Consider the following 22,238-nt stretch of genomic DNA (forward strand, 5'->3'; position numbering starts at 1 on the left):
CGTTATATTTTAAGATTTGTATACGAATTCAGCTAACAGATGTTTCCGCATATAAGAGCTATCTTCAAGTTTTGTACACCAAAAAACTTTTCGTTTTTATATAACATCTTCAACCACTGTAGTTTGCGAAAAAAAAGAAGAGCAGAATACAATCAGAGTAATTTTATTTTCACACATGCCTTTCAAACCGCTTGATATAATCTTAAAAAAACGTATAGTTGTTTGATTAACTTAGAACACGTAATCAAGAGTGTAATAAAACTTATTTTGATAGTTATAAAAAATAATATTTATGGAAACAAAGTTTTTAGACAGAATCTCCTTTGATTTTGTAGAATAACTCAGTTTTCAGAGAGTATAACACAGGCTAAAATTATGTGTACGTTCTTAGTTCACTAACGTATTAGTTGCTTGATATAAAACCAAAAAATATTTGATCAATATATGTTTATATGACATCATAAACTCGGTCATTGTTTGAATATTATTTATCTTGGAAACAAACATTGAAGTTTCGAATATATCACATTTATTTTAAAATTATTGCAAATGTAGAAATAAAAGAAATGTTTTTAAGATTACCAATAACACAAATTTCAATTTCAATGGATAACACTGATAAGTTATTCAACATCAGAGAAAACAAAGCTTAAAAACGTATCTTCGTCAGCTTTTCGTAGAATAGAAAGGCAACAAGATTTCAGATTTTGAAGAAAATAGCAAAATTTTTACAGGGATTGTTTATGTAAAATGGAGGATCAAAACACTAGAAAAAAATAAATAATAGTAGGCAACAGCAATTAAGATAATTATTTTACACGATATTTGAAGAAACAAATTGTTTTAGAATTTTGATATCATATAGACTGAAGAAAATATTAACGTTAATAATATAAAGCAAAAACATGATACAGAATTGAGGAAAAACACAAAGACAACTGTTGTCTTTCTTTTTTCCTCATTTCTCTTATAATAGAGTTTCACCAAGTACCAAAGGTTTCAAGTATTAATTATATAACGACAACAATGCAATTTTATTCTGTCTGAGATTTAGTTGGAATTTGTTTGCTTTTAGTTTTGTGAAAACATGAAATTTTACATATTATCGGTAAAAAAATTAAAGCTTTTTTTAAACAGGGGTTTCCTATGTCCTTTTTCGTTTTGTTAGGTTTCGCGCAATTATTTTAATGTTTATTATACTTTATTTTAAGGTCCTGTAAGTTTGTTTGCTTGTAATTAAGCACAGAGCTACACAATGGGCTATCTGTACTCTGACCACCACGGGTATCGAAACCCGGATTCTAGTGTTGTAAGTCCGCAAACATACCGCTGTGCCACTGGGGGTGGGGGGGGCGGGTCCCGTAAGACTTTAAATCAGATACTTAGATCGTATTACATCAAAATTAGAGACTTAGAGGCGACTGTCAACAGTACATAAGAGTGAGAATATCGATAAACCTATTGTACAACAAGCTCATGCGCGTCGTATTTACTGGAAAAAAATAATAAAAGTAATAGGATTGTTAAATGACAATTTTTTCTGAAGGAGGTGAGATTGTGAAAAATTAATAACACTGAAAATCTAATAGTGATTCTGGAACCTCAACTTTCGATATCAAAATTCGACTGCTCACTTTGTATATTTTTATTGAAACAATACTCATTGGCTTATTACAGTTTTCATAGGAAAGTCATAACGTGTATATTGCACAATGATAAAGTATGTGCGAAACTCCGCGAATGTGTAAAGTAACAACTGAATGTGTACAGTGAGCGACAAGCAACATCTTCGACCACAAGTATTACTATGAGTTGACTCTGTTGCTATCATGGTAGTTGTTCACAAATTTTACTATGAGTTGACTCTGTTGTTATTATAGCAGTTGTTCACGAGTCTTACTATGAGTTGACTCTGTTGCTATCATAGTAGTTGTTCACAAGTCTTACTTTGAGTTGACTCTGTTGTTATTATAGTAGTTGTTCACAAATCTTACTATGAGTTGACTCTGTTGTTATTATAGTAGTTGTTCACAAGTCTTACTATGAGTTGACTCTGTTGCTATCATAGTAGTTGTTCACAAGTCTTACTATGAGTTGACTATTGTTATCATAGTAGTTGTTCACAAGTCTTACTTTGAGTTGACTCTATTGTTATCATAGTAGTTGTTCACAAGTCTTACTATCAGTTGACTCTGTTTCTATCATAGTAGTTGTTCACAAATCTTACTATGAGTTGACTCTGTTGTTATTATAGCAGTTGTTCACAAGTCTTACTTTGAGTTGACTCTATTGTTATCATAGTAGTTGTTCACAAGTCTTACTTTGAGTTGACTCTATTGTTATCATAGTAGTTGTTCACAAGTCTTACTTTGAGTTGACTCTATTGTTATCATAGTAGTTGTTCACAAGTCTTACTTTGAGTTGACTCTATTGTTATCATAGTAGTTGTTCACAAGTCTTACTTTGGGTTGACTCTGTTGCTATCATAATAGTTGTTCACGTGTCTTACTTTGAGTTGACTATTGTTATCATAGTAGTTGTTCACAAGTCTTACTTTGAGTTGACTATTGTTATCATAGTAGTTGTTCACAAGTCTTACTACGAGTTGACTCTGTTGCTATCATAGTAGTTGTTCACAAATCTTACTATGAGTTGACTCTGTTGCTATCATAGTAGTTGTTCACAAGTCTTACTATGAGTTGACTCTGTTGTTATCATAGTAGTTGTTCACAAGTCTTACTATGAGTTGACTCTGTTGTTATCATAGTAGTTGTTCACAAGTCTTACTTTGAGTTGACTCTATTGTTATCATAGTAATTGTTCACAAGTCTTACTTTGAGTTGACTATTGTTATCATAGTAGTTGTTCACAAGTCTTACTTTGGGTTGACTCTGTTGCTATCATAATAGTTGTTCACGTGTCTTACTTTGAGTTGACTATTGTTATCATAGTAGTTGTTCACAAGTCTTACTTTGAGTTGACTATTGTTATCATAGTAGTTGTTCACAAGTCTTACTTTGAGTTGACTCTATTGTTATCATAGTAGTTGTTCACAAGTCTTACTATGAGTTGACTCTGTTGCTATCATAGTAGTTGTTTTCCTTTTTTAATGCATATACTTAAAATTACACTTAAATAACATATAACAACGACTTAAAATATAGTTTTGTATATCCTTGCATCATATATACATATAAATAGTCTGTCTGAATGAATAGTAAGAATATCCCCCCACCAAAAAACAAAACAACAAAAAAAAAAACAAGACGAATATGCCAATGAATAAAAACCATCAGTAGCACATTCAAAAAGGGTATGGCCAAATAAGTTTGTTTGTTTGTTTGTTTGGAATTAAGCACAAAGCTACACAATGGGCTATCTGTGCTCTGTCCAACACGGGTATCGAAACCCGGTTTCTAGTGTTGTAAGTCCGCAGACATACCGCTGTGCGGCCAAGTAAGAAAGCGTTGTGTATGTTTAAAGAACAATTTATAGCATTACTGATTAGAAACTAAACAAGTAATTATCAAAGAATCAAGAAAAAAATCATAATTAAGAATTAAAGAAACGAGTTTCTCTAAAACAAACATTGAGACAGGTCTGAACAACGTTAGATATTTTTAAGACCTGGCGCCACGAAAAACTCGGTCCTGATATGGCAGCGCCTTTTTTTTTCTATCATTGATTTAACAACTGACTACTTTTACGCTTTCTGTTGTAGTTAATATGCATCATATATATATGGCATAAATATGGCATGTTCTTTTCTTTCGTTTTTTGTGTTCATCACATACTCTGCCAGTTACTAGTGTTTCCGTGCTTCCTGGTATCAGATTGAAAATTTGAAAGTTGTGTTGAAATCAGCTCAACTAATGTAGCTAAACTGTTTACTAATAATTACTATGTTGTGTTGAAATCAGCTCAACTATTTACTGATAATTACTTTTGCGCTTTATGCGCTTTTTTGATTATATGTTACATAATTTTGTTCCGGCCACATTTTTAGTAAAAATATCCTACTTTTTCTAAAAAATGGAAACAAAAAATTTGTTTTTCAAGCAGGTCCAAAAAATACACGATGTTGTATTCCTGAAAATTTAAAATTTCAAAAAGTTGTTATACTTTATAACTCATAATTTTGTATTTATCCACCAAGTAAGTAAGCCAAACACGAGTTAAAACGTATATATATATATATTATCGTACATCTACAAAGGTCTTTCAAATCGTAATAGGTATATCTAGTTAGCCATTAAGGTCTCTAAAAATCCAATTACATAACTTCTAAGATCTACTATATATATATACTTTAAAGTTTCAAAATTCAAATAAATCAAGTTCCTGAATTCGAAGGTTATGTGGAACTTGATACCCCTAAACTTCAAGTCTGTTTAAAATTTATGTAAATAAATAAGTATTTAAGGTATTCTATGGATAGTAAATTTCAATTTCATGTAATTCGCTTCTAAGTTTGGTCATAATCTAAATGTATACCAACTTTCGCCCGTACTCATTCAGCTGTTTTCCAAAAATCTTGCTGACAAACACACAAACAAACATACACACACACAGGGGTGAAAACATAACCTCCGTCATCTTCGGTAGCGAAGGTTATAATTTCATTACAGCATAATAAGTATTGAAAAAAAAAACCCAGAAAGAAAACAACTTCTATATTATATTATTCAGATGTTTGTTCTAAAATAACTGTAAATCTCTATCCATCTATAAGACCCTTGCACTCCATAGATAGTAAAAGTTTTTATTTTGATACAATCCGACCGGTTTTTACATCTTCAGAATTATGAAGTATGAATTAAATAAAAACTGTTATAAGTAAGTTCAATAAAATAAATAACTTTAAAAATATAAAATGCAAAAGTGTCAAACATTAGACTTAAAAAATTCCAATAGATGTTTTATATTTTTAAATTTATGAATAAAATTCTTTCATTTTTTTGAAACATACGAATCTACAAAAATGTAGAAAAAAAATAAAACAAATTTTACCAAGTATGTGACGTCCATACGTGTTTAGAAATATCTACTTTTCAAATACGGCGTTAAAAGTAAACCTTTAATATTTGTATAAACAACATTTCAAAAACCAGTTTGTTACTCTTGTTCATACAAGAACAAAGAAGGAACAGCTTTAAAACAGCGTTAATTTTTTGTGTCTTTGTACACGTATAAAGTTTTGATGATTTTCATGTTATTTGTTCAGACACAGGTAATACTTTAAATTCGACTCTTCACAGCATTAAAAATATATCTAGAAATATTCTAACACAACCTTCCTATAACGAAATACCTAAAATTCCTATATTGGGAAACATACTAATCCTAAAAATGTTTAAAGAAAGTACTATATTTATTTTGTTTTTAATTTATCGTCATACTTCTTACTCTTTTAATAAAGTTCTATTGAGAGCAGCAAAAAAACAACAAAAAACATTAACATACAAGTAGGTGTGTCGACAAATAAAATATTAGTAACTCAACAATCACCACGCTATTTGACATACAAATGTTTAAAACTAATTTTTAAATAACATTTTCTAGAATATCAAAAATAAATTATTCAGTAATAAACCAGGTCACCAATTCTGTAGCTTTAACGTAAAGATGTGAGTGGTGTATACTGTGGTTTGAAAACTAAGTTAAAATAATTAAAAACTTATAATTAGTAGACATATTTGAATAATACAATGGCTGCAAATTAGGAAACCTGGTTAGAATAGAATAATGTTTGCAATCTGAGAGATTGTTTTATATGTGATAATGTTTGTAAAAGAAATGAGTGTGCTTTAGACGCGCATGTTCACGTTGAAAAGTGAGATTTTACTGTAAGCATTTGCCTGAAACTGAAAATTTTTGTTATCAAAGTAATAGTGGCAATTTGGTTTTAGATGGCACAAATATATAAAATGTTTAAATTCGTTTTGTATTGAACATTTTAATCCTGGCTACTTACAGTATGTTCTGAGTGACTATTTATGTAGAGGTTGAGTAAGTTATATTAAAACGATATCGAAGCCTCATCACGTCATTATAGTCCATGTCGCCATGTCCGGTCATGTTCTATCTGACAACGCGTCTTGACAATGCCACAAAATGGTTGTTTCCATTGGAAAAGAGTCTGTCGTAAGGCTTTCATGTTCAAAGCACGCCTCTCCTCACTGTTGCTTTCCATAACCACTCTAGTGTAGGAAACCAACAGTCCGATAGCACAGAACTCTAAAGGTGTTGCGTCTGGCCTTCGAATGGAATAGCATTTCATTTCATTCTGCAGTTGCTTAAGAAATGGGACAGTTGTAAGATTATATCGTGGAAATAACTTGTGTATACGTGACTTGTGTCGCTTTTCCAGATGGAAACCTTATTATTCATATTGCATTCTGTTGCCTAGGGCACGTGGATGGCGTTTTTCACGGACTTTTGTATTCGGTCTTGCAAATTACAAATCTCCGATCTGAACACAGCTTTATGATTTGAGTGCATTAATATTTTGTGTTGGAAAGAGCTGTTACATACCCTTCCCAAAAGCAGCGAACAATTTTCGATGGCATTACACAACTTATGCGATACGTCAAACAAAACCAAAATGTAGTTCTGATACATTCCGTTCCACCACGACTTAATACCAGCTGCTGACATCACGAGATTGCTGAATTCTATACTCAAAATCGTTTAAACATAACAATCAGATCTATAGTATTCCCTGATTAGCCATTTATGGTAATTAACAATCACCATTTAATAGCTAAATCTGTATACTTTTTAATATATGTATTAAATCCTGACAAATAAATAAATGTGATATACGCCAATTTACAATTCGCTTTGATTCAATTACTACAGAAATAAAAAATAATATATATATGTGTGTGTGTGTGTGTGTGTGTGTGTGTGTGTGTATTTATAATGCCTACTGAATGGTTATCTGGGTAAACGGAATTTTTAAGAATATTTACATTATAATGCTGGACCCAGAAAATGGCTAATCCTTCTTAGTTAGTTTATTTTAAACTTTTTTTTTTGACAAAACCTAACTTGTGGTGCTACATGTAGTATATATTAAACCTTACTATTTCTTGCAACTTTCCGAAAGCTCTCAGGTTATCGGTTTTCATGAGAACTGAGATTAAAAATAATCTTATATTAGAAATAACATGTTTTAGTCTTAACCTAAAAATTTTATAAATATTTACCTTAAGTACTATATGGAACTTATTTAGCACATACACTTTTTTTTTTTTGTCCACGAAAACTAAGCTTTGCATAAGCTGGTGCAAAATGCTATTGTTAAACTAGGTAATACAAGTAGAATACTTTGATGTAAGCTTTATAAATATACACACAACTTTGTACTTCTTTATAAATATTTTTTTCAATAAAGTGCTTTATTTAATCTAAGCATGGTGCCCCGTTTTTAAACTATTCTAGGTGTTTAACGATACTGCTGACAGTCTGGAATTCTCAACAACTACGGAATACCTCTGCTGTTGTTTATTTTGGACGCTAATAGTTCAATCTTAGCTAAAAGGGTCTAATCTATAATAAGAAAATAACGTCTACATTGTCTCAAGGTGTCTTCAGTAATAAAGTTCCCATTTTGTTTGAACAGATTTCTTTTTTTTTGTATTTATGATAATATTGCAGGGTTAAATTTTCTCATCTTTCCTGTTATGGCCATGGTAATATTATACCAAATGTCGCGTTATTGTTTCTCATGAACTGTAGCGTGAATAATTATTTACAATCAGTTCTGATGACAGAGCTATCAATTTTTAATTTATGCAGGTGTCTTTAATTTAACTTTTGTTTGGGCTTGTTTTGTCATTTATCACAGGTTTAGATTTGCTGTTTTTAATGGAGTCTTTCCTTTTGACTTTATTTTGCTTGACTGTTTAAGTATTATAAGTTTTTAACTGTTTAAGTTATTTTCTAAACTTTATTACGACACACCGACCGTTTATTTTTCGGTTACTGTTGTTATTTGGAGTGCATGATGGCATAAGCGATTGATTTGGTGATTATATCAATGGGATGGCGCAAAAAAGAGGTCACGATAAAAGGTAAAGTTGGCAAAACATTGCAAAATTAAATTTCATCATCGATACTGTTATAGATGTTATTATTGATTTTCTTATTGTTCGTCTCTATGGTGTTTGAGATGACTGTAGTGTAATGTACTGTTTGCTAGAGATATGTGACTCTGTTTCTAGTAGAAATTAATTATACTTGTCATAAGACATTAATATTAGGCCTATTATATTTTTATCACAGTATTCTTTAACTAGTCCTTTAAGAATTTTCAAAAATTAGAATACTGTATAATAATGATATTCCAACCACACTATGGTCGTCATATCCACTGCCGACGACGCGCTTCGCTCAATCCAAAGCTCATCAGGCCGGTTGGAATACTATTATACATTCTTGAAAATTCCTAAGAGACTAGATAAAGAATGCAGTGTTAAAAATATAATAGGCTTAACACTAATGTCTTATGACGAGTATAATTAATTATAATCATGCTTTCCAACTTAGAAAAGGCGTTCACACTATACCATTGTTCTATTTTTACAATTATATAAAGTTACCGGAAAATTAAATACAAAAAACAATCAATAATAATAGGTTTTAAAGTCAAAATTCCATTAGCAGTAATAGTGTCAAAAAGTTTTAAATGGCAAATACTATAAAAATAAATTTAAACATCATTAATATTATTAATTATGGAAGGTTAAAAACTATCACCATTATATACGCCAAGACATCCACCAACGTCTAGGTTCAATACATCATGAACAATAAACACAGAGGTTGAACAACATTCAGTGTTAAGATGAATTCACAATAGCATTAACAACAAAAGAGCATTTTAAAAAAGTCACCGTTTGAATCACGATTAAACAACCGTTAAGAAGTTACCAGTCACTTCAATACCACAGTTTCAAAAAATTGTCAACCTCGCACTTACTCAGTTTTCCTTTCTGCTTGTGATTTAAAAAAATCGCAAGGTACATGTAAAATTTTATTAAAAAGTAATCAATTTTGTTTCATTGGCCTTGTACTTGTTACTAGCGATAATGTGTTTGTGAGTTGGGTCAATATTCTAAATATGTACTGATGGAATAAGAAGAGCAAAATAAATCTGGTATTCAAAATATAATTTCATTGTCATAAAAAAAACGCTCGTTATAGAATAAGGTAGCAAAAATATACTGAAAGATAATACCCGATGGTGCGGCAACAATGGGTGCTGAGGGTGCGGAATGCGTGGTTTCCCTTTATATCTGGGGGGTTTCGGTTTTCTTCAATCGTTGTGAGCACCCCTTCACTAAAAAAAGTTGTTCCAGCGTCAACGGTTATACCACGTATTAGGAACTTATTTCCGAATTACAGTATTCAGACATATAAATATTTGCGTTCGAGCTTTCTGTTTGACAGACAAGAGGTATAGACCAAATGTTTGAAACTCAACATTTTTTATAGATAAACAGATGTCAGAAAATGTTTATGGGACTTCTGATTAGATCATTCATGCTCAATATGTAGAGAATACGTTTTATAAGGGCCCCAGTAGATCAGCGGTAATTTTACTGATTTACAACGCTAAAATCGTGGGTTCGATTCCCCCGCGATGGACTGAGTGCAGACAGTCCAATGTGCAGTTTTGCGCTAAAATAAATTGTAAATCTGATTTAAAAACTATGGTGTTCATACATAGAAGTCAGTTTTCTTGTTTTGATATTGTACTTGATACATTAAATGTTAAGACTATAGAACGTACATACAAGGGAGCCAATTCACGTTATGTGAACAATGATTCAAAATGTTTATATACAGAGTATAATATTACATAGGTGTTGTAACACGAATTCAATAATCTCACACACTGTATACCGTTAAACACATCTTACACAAGCTAGGCTACTTGTTAAAAATTTTGTATTGCACTTTATACAAGGTACAAAGAAAGATACAAAAGGATTAGACAACTTGTTTGGAACTGAAAACTTTGAACCTAGTATATAAATCGACAAATAACTAGATCGTATATTTGGAACTTTGATTCATATTAACATTTACATCAAACAAAAGAATTAAGATAATAAGAGTACACTTATAATGTATTCACGTTAACATTTTAACTCGTAACAATTATGTATGCCACTAAAGTAAAACACTGAAAGGACAGTATTGATAAATTTTATTTTTTTAGTTACAGTTAAAGAGTTACTACACATATGGATTTATTATATTCGGATTTTTCCTTTTAATTACACATTTTAGCATATCTAAATGCTCTTTGGATGTACTCAGACATACAGTTGAGAATCCTAGTGCGGTGAGTTTAGCTGTAATGAGATCATAATTATGATTTAATTCATAGATTATCAAAGACAATAAATTATAATCTTAGGTGTGATGTTTTCAAAAGCTTCAATAGCATTAGTGTCAGCATATTCATAAGGCACATGCAAAAAAGTGAAAAAAGATAAAAAGTAAACAAAAAAAAAGGGAGGAAAAAAAGAGCGGTCGGGTAAAGGAAGGCAGTGAAACATTGGCCTACCATAGCGGCGGTGTTAGCTCTGCTTTGGGCAGCCTTTAGTTGTGACTGCAAGTGAAGCGGCGGGTGAAAGTAGCGGCATGGATCCCGCGTGCACCTTCCCTTTATGAAATCCATACAGACCGTCACCATGCCTTCTGTACTGTCCACAGTCACATGCTCAGGTGGATGAGCGAAACGGCACTCGGTTTCAATCCGTTTACAGTTGCCGCGTTGAAATTCTCGGCAAACCTACAGGCAAAGGAGAGGCAATGCAGGAGAAACCGTATTAACAAAGCCAGCGAACAGCCACGACAGCTAAGTGCAGTAAGAAGAGAAAAAGAACAAAAAAAAAGTTGAGAAAAGCGGTGCAAGAACATAAAGATGCAAAATGGGAGTGAACACACGCAAATAAAGAAACGCAATGAAAAATCAAATTAACAATTAAAATTTTAGAATCTATATATTACATCTATAAACTTCGTGCTTTAACAATGAACTCTCATTCTTGTGTAAGTATAAGTACTTCGGTGTTAATAAAATATTCTTAGCATAATAAATTTAATTTCCATTCTCATTTCTAAGGAAAATAACATTGATTCCTAAATTCGCCTTGAGGATAGAAGGATTACCTTCCAGAAGCATTTCAGTTAAAGAGTTGCTTGTTTTATGATTTATAAAATTTTAAATTCTACGAACAATGATTTCCTTTCATTTACGATTATGCCCATTTTGTAATTTCTCGGGAATAATTTATAAAATCTCGCAAAAGATGGCGCTAATATATAAAAGTTATCATCTCAGATGATACCTTCCAACCGAAGGAAAACATATAAAGTGAAATAACAAGGCTTACAATTAACCTATTACTTTGAACCACATTATACGAAACACAAACATACACACACACAAAATTACAGTCTCCAGTAGTTGGTAAAAAAAGGAATTTTAAATGAAATTACAAAAGAAGTAAATACCTTTAAATTTTAGCAAATAAAATCTATTTTAGTTTGCCGTACACTCCATACAATTGATAATGCTTTTAATAAGCTTATTTATTATCATCTTAATATGGCGGAGCAAACTGACGATCCTCAAATATATTAAACTTCCCAAAAACACTAAAATCATAGCTTAAAAGATATATTGAGCTGGTTGTACTACTTAAATATATATATATAGATATATTAAAATAAATGGGGATTAATTTTAAATTATCAGTTATAATGTGTTAAACATTAAGCTCAGGAGTTTAAGATGCTTGACAATTAGTGTAATAGCTACGATAAACAACAGCAAACTTAAGTTTTAAATTTACTTTAATATGAGCTTAAAATGTATACATGGTATATATGAATGTAGCAGCCATGACTGCTCTCCGGTTGACTTTGTGTTTTTCTCGTTGTACGGTAATCAAATGTCTAGTAATATGGACTACAGTCGTTAACATTTTCTCGAAAGATCATCCAAACATTTCTGTACAACACGCGTAACCAAATGTTCGAAGTTAACATAAGTCAACCTTACAGCACACTTCCTTCTAACTGGTAATCCATCGTATAATAAACATACATTATTTATTCCACTTTAATAATGACAAACAAACAATAATTTGACAAAAATAATAAGGAAAGGTACGAAATTAGTTAAATCAACAAATCATCCATGTACTGTATGTATAAATAGTTCATTTTGAATCTAACGCAGAGTATTCTTTCATTTCTTCTAACGTAAACGTTTCGTATAATAAACATACATTATTTTTTCCATTTAACATTATTCGTTTAATGCCTTTAAATATATATTTACGCTACTGAAAGTGTAAATTCAACAAGTTTCATCTGTAAACGTTTCGTATAATAAACATACATTATTTTTTCCATTTAACATTATTCGTTTAATGCCTTTAAATATATATTTACGCTACTGAAGGTGTAAATTCAACAAGTTTCATCTGTAAACGTTTAAAGTGTAAATTCAACAAGTTTCATCTCAGTAGCGTAAATATATATTTAAAGGCATTAAACGAATAATGTTAAATGGAAATAAATAAACACTAAATTTTCCCAAACATTTCCTAGAACTGTAGAATTTCACACCTTTATTGTTAAGGGAAACTATTTTTTTTATCACTGGATGTTACGATAATCGACACAAACACTTCTGGTTTTTTATAGCTAGGGAAGTTACTGCTTTTGTAACGAAACAAGTGATTTTATTTATATCATAATATACGTTTCATATTGTCTAACTATAAAAGAAAAATTATCGTAAAAGCGATTTAACCACATTGGTTAATTACTGTGAGGGTAATCAACCTTATCAATATACATTATTTACATAGAGCTTGCAAATACTTCTGAAACTATCAGATATTTATAACATTAAAATGCAACCAAATTCTTTGTGGGTTTTATATGTTCTACAATTCTGATAAAATTGAAGGTATTAGTGTAACTTAGAATAAAATAATTATCTTAATTTCTTTAAGCGTTGTACCACTGGCATTAAATGAAATACATTATTATTATATTTCCAATATTTCAAAGTTAGACTAATTAACACTTTCATTTCCTCAATTATCCTTTCTGTTAATTATAAGTTAATTTTTTCAAACAAAATGATTGATCCACTTACCTCTAACCTATCAGTACGAGGCACCTTTTGGGTTGTGATCATAGGAGTGGGTATAACACTCAGAGGTGCTGCCATGGCTTCGGCAGGCATCATCCCCATCATAGGACTTGGACTAAAGTAAGGACTGAACGAAGAAGCTGTGGCCATGGTGGGAAGGGTGGCCATGTAAGAATTTGTTGCAGCCTTGAAAGTCAGAAATAAAAAACATCAACACTTTTACGGACACAGAGTAATAAAATCGGATAGGTAATATTTTGCTTCTAAATGTAAATCAAGATATTATAGTAAATTTCAATCATTGTCTACGGAATATTAGAGACATCATACATAGGGATGATTTGAAAAAAACAAAAAACTTTATCTTGTGACATAAAATACGACATTCAAACACATGAAAATATCTAGTTTTATGCGATAAATCTGAAAGATGCTAAAGTAAAAGTTTTTATTCTTGTGAAAAAATAGAAGCAATAGCGATTTATCCTCATAATTTATTAGCTTTTATTTAATGGTAAATGCATCATTATTTTTCATGTATATTTTACTTCCTTTTCAGTCACCCGGTGAGTCAACAGTAAGTTTACGGAACTACAATGCTAAAACTCCGAGGTTCCCACGACGGACAGCGTGCCTATTGTATAAGTTTGTACTAAGAACACAACAACAACTTTTTTTCCAAGCTTAAAGGTTGACCAGAAAAAAAAATGGCAGTAAAACAATCGTTTAAACTGCAAAGAATTGCTTTTTAAATTTTAAATAGTATGGCTTAAGAATGAGTATATTTTGCTTCCCAAATAAAACACTGGATCAGTTGAACTATCTAATTTAACGTAGTTTTTCAACTTCTGTAATATATGTAGAGAGTATACAAACTGTATTCATATCTACATTAATTCAACATTATAAAACTATATATTGTCAGTTCAAAACAAATACCTTCCACTCTTTACATGGTTGTAAAAAATATTACTGGAAAACCAAGCAAAGTAGAGCGATGGTCATTTTCCTTGCGAACTTTCAAACCATATAAAGAGATAAGCACTAATACCAGGACCTAATCTCGTGTTGAAATATTACAATTTATGATATGAAATCAGGGCGAGTTAGTGACAGGTTAAAACTCATACGAGACGAACAAATAAGCACTCAACAAAATGGAAGAAATTGTAGAGGACATAAAGTTTAAAGCTGAACGTTTCCTTGTGTATTCAAATAAGCAATGAATGATACACATTCATACACGGGTATACCACAGTGCCTTGTTCATAACTTCCACTTGGTTGATTTTTCTAATGATTGATTACTGTGCAATAGGGGAACCCGAAAATAGCCATCACTTAGTCTTCCATAGTTGCTGGGTAATAAAGTTGACATCAATGTTAAAAAACATTTTCTCTTGTGGTGAAATATTTGTTATTATTTCCTAACAAAAACGCAGTTTCGAGTTAAATATAGGTTCTTATGTATGTATATATGTGTGTGTGTGTGTGTGTGTGTGTGTGTGCGTGCACCCAGTAGTGGATGTTTGGAGTTCTAAAATTCCAATTAAAAAAAAAGGGAGATTTCGTTTGAAACTTTGCCAGAATCAAATGTAATACAATAATTTATTACAAAGTGCTTAATATTTTCAACCCGAATGACATTTTAGGCGACATATGGGATGAACAGCCAGATCATAACTTCATAGTTATTCCTTATACAGAACTGCTGTACAGAAGAAAAACAACCAATCAGTAACAACCGCCGCTTATATGGCTACTGTTTAACGAACAGCGGGATTGTCTATTGTGCCTGAAATACTGCCACAGTTGAACGTTCAGTGTGTGTATAGTAGCATATCATTGTTCGAGCTTTGGACTTTCCTATAAGTAGCTCGGCCGCTAACCACTAATCCATGCCTAACTCATGACACAACTAGAATTATATGGCACACATAAATATACATCCAGTAATGCGTTTGAGTTATACAATATGTTTCGGGATTCTTTCAAACACACACACATATATATATATATTTCTAACAAAATTCTACATCGTACTACACTAATATTATTTTCAAACATACTAAATGCAATTCAAATAAAGTAGTATATTAATAATACGGACATTTTAATTATGAACTCGTTTTTTGGTTAACAGGGGTTATATTAATTTCCATTTAACTTCTATTTCACGATCAACTTTGCGCAGTATCCGTTGCTATAACTTTTATTTTACAAGATCGTTTCACTCTGTTTTTTACTTTTATTTTCAGTGTTAATTGTTATATCGTATCTCATGCATTACTTGTTTTATATATTAAAGTGCTTCTCAACTGGGTGAATCGTTCACCCAGGTTTATTTTGTGTTGTATTCATTCTGGTTGTAGTTTGATGTCCATTTAAGACATAACAACGAATTTAGCATTTTAATTTAGTACTTTTTGTCTTTTTTCGAACTGGGGTGAATGAGCTGTTGTGAAAAACTTATATGGGTGAATGATATTGGAAATGGTTGAGAAGCACTATTACACAAGATCACCTTCATCTTGTTTTCCAGACAAGTATACATGTACACTTATTGCAGTTTTATTGTAGGTTTCTAAAATAAACAGATTGGTAGGATGACCAGGTGAATATCAGACGAGCATATATTCTGACCAACAAAATAATATGATCATGTTCTAGTGGGGTAGGAACCCTTTTATCATTAGGTCACGCATCAAAACGATGCAGCTAATACTCAAACCAAACTGATCACTTGCTCTACTAATGTACACGATGTTCTAATTAGGGTTTCAATGGGGAACCCTGCAGCATAGCCAGGGGCTTGATACCTGTTTGAATTCACAAAATGCCTTTTCAAAAATACCAGTATACTGATGTGCGTTACCTTTTCGCAAGCAGACACAAAAGTAGGCAGTTTTGAAAACGTCAAAAGCACAAATTATGTTTACTTTAAACATTTTTCTTTTGATGCGATAGAATAAAACTTTAAATCATAAAATGCGCCCCCCCAGTGGCACAGCGGTATGTCTGCGGACTTACAACGCTAGAAACTGGGTTTCGATACCCGTGGTGGGCAGAGCACAGATAGCCCATTGCGTAGCTTTGTGCATAAAAACAAACAAAATGCTAAAATATTCATGAAGCTCTGTTAATTCGAATTCATATGGTAACTTATGATTTCGATAAAGTGTTTTAAATAATATAATTGTTTTCTTGGTTTTATTTTGTTTATCTGTTGGATTTCGCGCAAAGCTACCCTAGGACCATCTGCGCTAGCCGTCAACAATTTTGAAGTGATAGACAAGAGGGAAGGCAGCTAGTGAACACCAATCACCACCAACTCTTGGTCTAATCTATTCGTATTAACCGACAACTTATAAAGCCTCCACGGCCGAAAGGACAAGCATGTTCGGTAACGGGATTCGAACCCACAACTTGAAGGTTATGAGTCAAATACTCTAGTCACTAGATTATGCCAGGCTCTTTATTTTGAATATATTGTATATTTGAACTGTCTCCAGTTTCGTGTAAACTAAAAACAAAATATATCTAAACCAGTTTCGGTACCCGTGGTGGGCAGAGCACAGATAGCCCATTGTGTAGCTTTGTGCATAATTACAAACAAACAAACTTTAAGAATTTATTTTTCTTTCTGAGCAACATTACACAGTTTAGTTTTGTTACATTTCCTAAAATTGAATCATTCATTTTTATTTAAATTTTTATATATGAATAAATCATTATAATTAGAAAGTCACTTCGTTTAATACACGTGAATTTTTTCTTCCAGATTGCTCCTAAAGGGAAAGAAAGATATAAAATATTTTTGTTTATCTTAAAATTTGATGATCGATAAATTATAGCTGTATAAAACTTTTATTTTAAACAAATGCCCAACATTCTGTTTCTAATTGCTTTTTTTACTTTTATAAGACATTCATAAAAATACATATTCTATATAAAAATATTTTAACATGTTATTTTAAAGGAAAGAGTAGATGTAGAAAAAGTTCTATAATCAAATTAAACTTAGAAAAAATCTAATGGATCCCGAATGTGGAAAAAAATATTTAGGATTTATTGATATTTTGTACTTTATACGCTTTAGAATCATAGTATCTGTAAAATAAGTAGAAGCCAAAGTTTAAAGCTCAAAATATTTATCAAGCGGTTCATTACACTGCCACTAATAATGGTTCAAAACTCAAGTGTTCAGTTGCTAGGTTGCCAGTAGAAAACGACTGGCAGCTGAAAACGGTAACCATACACGAAATGCCTAATGTACAAACCTATTTAAATATACACGCATTATTACCATAATCAAGTATGAAAAAAAAAATGCATAAAAGTTATTGCGTGATTTAAATCAAAATCCTTTGTTTCTAAGACTTATATGAGACAAGCAACTTTTGAAAAAGCAGTATGTACTTCCAAACTCTTCTATAGTAACGTGTAATTTTACTGTAATATAAAGTAAACATCTTTAAAATATTTGTGCAGTTGTGTGTTGCAACACTGACTGATAGGCGTGGTTATTATATGTCATAGAGCTTGCTGAAGATATAAACAGAGAAAATAATAGGAAATAAAACCGTCCTGTAACTAATGCAGTTACAAAGTGAAATAAAGCATTGGATAGAGCGAGAGTTATGCCAAACTCTGCGGAATTGGCTTAACTTTGAGTAAACGTAAACTATATAGTGAAAACAGACCGAGATATTTTTTTCTTTGCTCTTTGGAAGATTACCTGTTATATAACTAATTAAATTTTATTTCGTAATACAACTCAATTTTTTTGTCATTTCCCAAAGAATTCAGGAAATATCAGTACCCAGTACTTCATTTTTGATTTAGATAGTTCTAGTACAGGAATATATGAAAAGAAGCCATACATAATTTGTTATACAGTTTACAACATTTAGTTTAATACAAGAATCAAGAGCGTTAAAGCAATCCTTCTCATGCGTTATAAAATAATGCTCATTAATGGGGATTCTAAAATACATGTCAATATGTGAAGCTTAGGTATAAAACGCACGTCAGTTAGATATTTTTAAGGAAATCTTGCTGACAGGAAGTAATCAATAAGGCTTAAGTAACAGACCAAGCAACGATAACTGACAAACTTCTAAACATCGTCTCGGTTTGGGTATTATGTTGATCTTGTTGTTATGATATACACACTAACTGTTTATAAAGTATTACAAATACACTTTATAGTATCAACAAGAAAACATACCCTACTTAGTAACTTTGAACTTCAGTACTTTGAAATAATCATCACATAAGCAGACATTCAGAATGCAGGTGCCACAGGATCAACGTTTGGAATAATAAAAACATTTGTCTGTGAAGTAGTTTATACAACTGATGTAATAATATTGTATATTCTTATATTCAATCACTTTCCTTTTAAAGGTGATTTCAAGCTAGAGGTAGGGCTCACAGTTTTTTACTTTACTGTTTTGTGGATTTGGAAATGAAACAGTTTAACTTGTTTAACAAAACCTAGAGCAAAGGTAGCTGATTACTGTCTTTTTTGAGCTACATTAAACACCTTCTCAGCTATATCGATAAGGAGAGTTACTGGACCGAGACAGTCACAAATCCTCTTTTATAATAAAATAACATAAAGATTAGAGTTGAAACCAATATTTCACCAGATATATTCTCTCCCACAAGAAATACAATAAAGGATTCTGTAACTACATAATTAAATAAACTGCTGAGAACTGGAATAATTCAATGTGTTCACGCAATAATGCAATAGATGTTGCCTTCGAATTTGATTTCGTAAATTCTATAACCTTAGAAGTAACACAACTGTTACACAGAGTGTTGAACACATTATATTAAAACTACTCTGAATGTGCAAATCAGAAAGTCACGTAACAAACACATCCGATATAACGTTACGGTAGAATGACATGTATCAGAACTACATTTGACATTGTTTGGTCTTTTGTAGGTAGTGTGATGCCATCAAAGATTGATCACTTTTAGGAAGTGTATGCAACAGCCCTTCCCGATGCAAACTATTCACCCACTCAAATCAGATAATAAAGATGCGTTCAGATCGGGAATTTACAAAATGGGGATATCCCTCGTACTTAATGACATTGGAAAACAAAGAAATGGGGATCAACTGGGGACGCCAGGACTATATGGAAAGAGACCTGCAACAAGTCTTATCACAATCATGGTAAGCAAAGTGCGGCGTCTTGTAACAGGTGAGAATTTACGAACACAAAAGCCAGTGGCAAAAATCTTCCACTTGCCAAGGAAACAGCACACAACATAATCAAAAAAGATCTCCATATGGAAAAACGACATAAGTCACGTGTGCACAAGCTGCTTCCATGACACATCAGATCAACTGACGTATACCTCAAGTAGCTGGTGAATGAAGTATGCATTCATTTTATTCCATACAAAATATACTGGACAAGTCGTCGGACGCAGCATCTATGGATTTCTGTGTGACTGAACTGTTGAAATGAGCACTGGTAAATTTCATACTCTGAATAGTTCGTATGCTACGACTTGAAATGGCAAAAGTGGAGGCCTACCTACCCATTTATAGCATTTTTTAATCCGGCATTTCAGTTTACTTTGCCAGTTAGGTATAAAGCACAAAGGTAACTTAAGCTGTTGATTAATATGATATGGATGAATGCGAAAAAGTATAATACAAAAAATACTCATAACAATATGGCTTTACAAAATCTTATAATATTCGAATAAAAATTGTAAAAATAATGTTCCATGTCCAGTGTTATCATAGACTACTTCATCATCCATCACGTTCAGTCTGATGGTCATGATTATTATGATTTTAGTGGAACAAGCTTTTGCAAAGAACAGTGAGGTAAACTTCAAACCACATACCTTGACACACTTTCTGCAGACCATTCAATGTGCTCTATTTATAAGTTAAAACTGCTATATGTTACCTTTGTATAATTAAAAAATAACATATCTTTATTCAGACATAAACAGGTAAATATTTTCATTATTTTATTCATTTAGTTAATGAACTTATACTTGCTTGGTCATACTTCTTTATAACCACTGCTTTGGAGTGTGGATCATGCTTAGGTGTTACAGAGGCTTTCACAATTTATTACGAACTTAGAGTTAATTTCCTTTTGATCATTAAAAGAAGATTGGTCATTAACATAAGAAACCTAATATTACTGGATATTGTAATGAGTGTTTTATCTGACTTAATAGTTTTGTATGGACACAATCAATTCCGTCTTTGTTAAGTTCAGAGATCTCCTGCCTGTCTTCTAACTCCAGCAGAAGGCAGCCAGTGATTAGTGACCCCCCTCCAACAGCATGTTTTATCACTACATAATAAGAAACTTGTTTCTTGTTTTACTCAGATGTTTGCATATAAGGAGCAAGGATGGGTTATGGTGGCAGTGATCAGCTTGGAAGTCCAAAGACTCACTGGAGTGGTTTCTATAAAATGTCTAGATATTCATTTATTGTACAAGGCATCATAATATGCTAGCCAGGGTAACCTGCATTCACGGAAAGAATTAACATCTGCATGATAGATGAAACTTTAAATAAAAAGATACAACACTGTTAGGTGAATCAGGCTAGCTACAGTGACCGAGGTTGATTCAGAACTCAATGGTTGACACACTTTATGTTCTCAAGAGAGATGATGAAAGCAGATACCTACCTGCACAACTATTTCACACTAGTTGTGAGGTGAAACAGGTTAACTTGGTAGAGTTTATAGTAAAAGGGGGTCTGGACTGTTTCCTCAAATGATTGGACTCAAGGACAAGCAGTGCAATGCTAGAAGCAGGGCTTAAACAGTTCAGTACACGCTTGCCCTCGAGCACTTGAATGAGGAGGAACTCAATAACTGGGGTCAAATTCATCACTGAGTTACACCACAGCTTTGACCCTACAGAAAACCGAAGGAACAGTAGCTTGAAATTATGGGCCTCATGAGTACTTAGTTGCTTAAATGGATGATATGCAAAGTATTCCATTAGAAGACCTCTCTAGGCATTTCACTTACTGATCTTGATGCAAGATTGATTGTGTCCTGTTATGAGATAGGACCAGTAGCTATTAATTCCATTGCAGCTGGTGCAAGTGGATCAATGAGTAACTATGACTGCAACTTCTCCAGCTAATGTAATCCAGTGGAACCTGATGTCAATTTGGCCATCAGTTTGGGTAGGTGTGTTATTGAGTTTATATCAATAGGTATCGTAGCTGGTTCATATACCCATGGTTTGGAATTACATGGCATGTGCCATGATGATAGACAGGTGTAAGATTGAGTTTCTAGTGGATTGTGGAACAGCTAGAACCTCACTTAAACTAACTGCACAACAGGAACTCTTCCTAAAGCCACCGTTATGACACCAGCTACATTTTAGTAAATGTTTCCAAAAACTAATGCATGACCTTCTGAGAACCTGCGGTCACTGGTTGAGGACTGGGCTATAAATTTGAACGCAACATAGAAAGAGAGAAATTCTGTGATTTGTTCATGAAGTTTGCTGATGAGTTCAGAGAACCAGATGGTTGTTTAGACAGGACAGTAATACATCATCAAATAAAGAAAGAGTTGATGCATGCTCTATAGAACTACCACCATACAAGTCTTCCTTAGAACACGAGGAATATTTACACTAATGAAATCGAGTGGATGTTGAAAGATGGAACAATACAACCTGTGGGTAGTTCTTAGATATCTCTAGTGATTATTGTGGACAAGAAGACTGACTAAACACCAAGGTTCTCCATGGACATCATGTGGGTGAACGTGTTAACATGCATCAATGCTTTTCCTCTGTCACACATAAGTAAATGAGGATAAAGAAGGTGCCTGTTGGTTCAGTATGCTAAATTTGGCTTCTGACTACTGTAAGTCCAACTGGGCAACAAAGATATATGTAAGGCTCCTTTCAGAACTCAGGAAGGTCTATACTAATGGAGCTTATAGACTGCCATGGGAAAGATGTCTCATCTATGTATTGGACATTTGGTGTTTTTGTCACAGGTTTCAGGCCACTGCTGAA

General features: G+C 32.4%; 1 protein-coding gene across 3 annotated transcripts in view; it reads right to left on the bottom strand.

Moving 5' to 3' along the window:
* LOC106473011 (protein muscleblind-like) overlaps positions 1–22,238 on the bottom strand; it is a 222,470-nt gene that overhangs the window by 15,890 nt on the left and 184,342 nt on the right. For 2 of the 3 annotated variants that reach the window (XM_022402459.1, XM_013933686.2), the window contains exons 5-6: positions 13,196–13,378; positions 10,583–10,810 (exon numbers count right to left, since the gene is read on the bottom strand). In XM_022402459.1, the coding sequence (XP_022258167.1) occupies positions 10,583–10,810; positions 13,196–13,378 (411 nt within the window). The remainder of the gene's footprint in view (positions 1–10,582; positions 10,811–13,195; positions 13,379–22,238) is intronic. The other variant, XM_013933694.2, reaches the window with a different exon arrangement.

The sequence above is a fragment of the Limulus polyphemus genome, unplaced genomic scaffold, assembly GCF_000517525.1.
Source record: "Limulus polyphemus unplaced genomic scaffold, Limulus_polyphemus-2.1.2 Scaffold125, whole genome shotgun sequence".
Classification (NCBI taxonomy): Eukaryota; Metazoa; Arthropoda; class Merostomata; order Xiphosura; family Limulidae; genus Limulus; species Limulus polyphemus.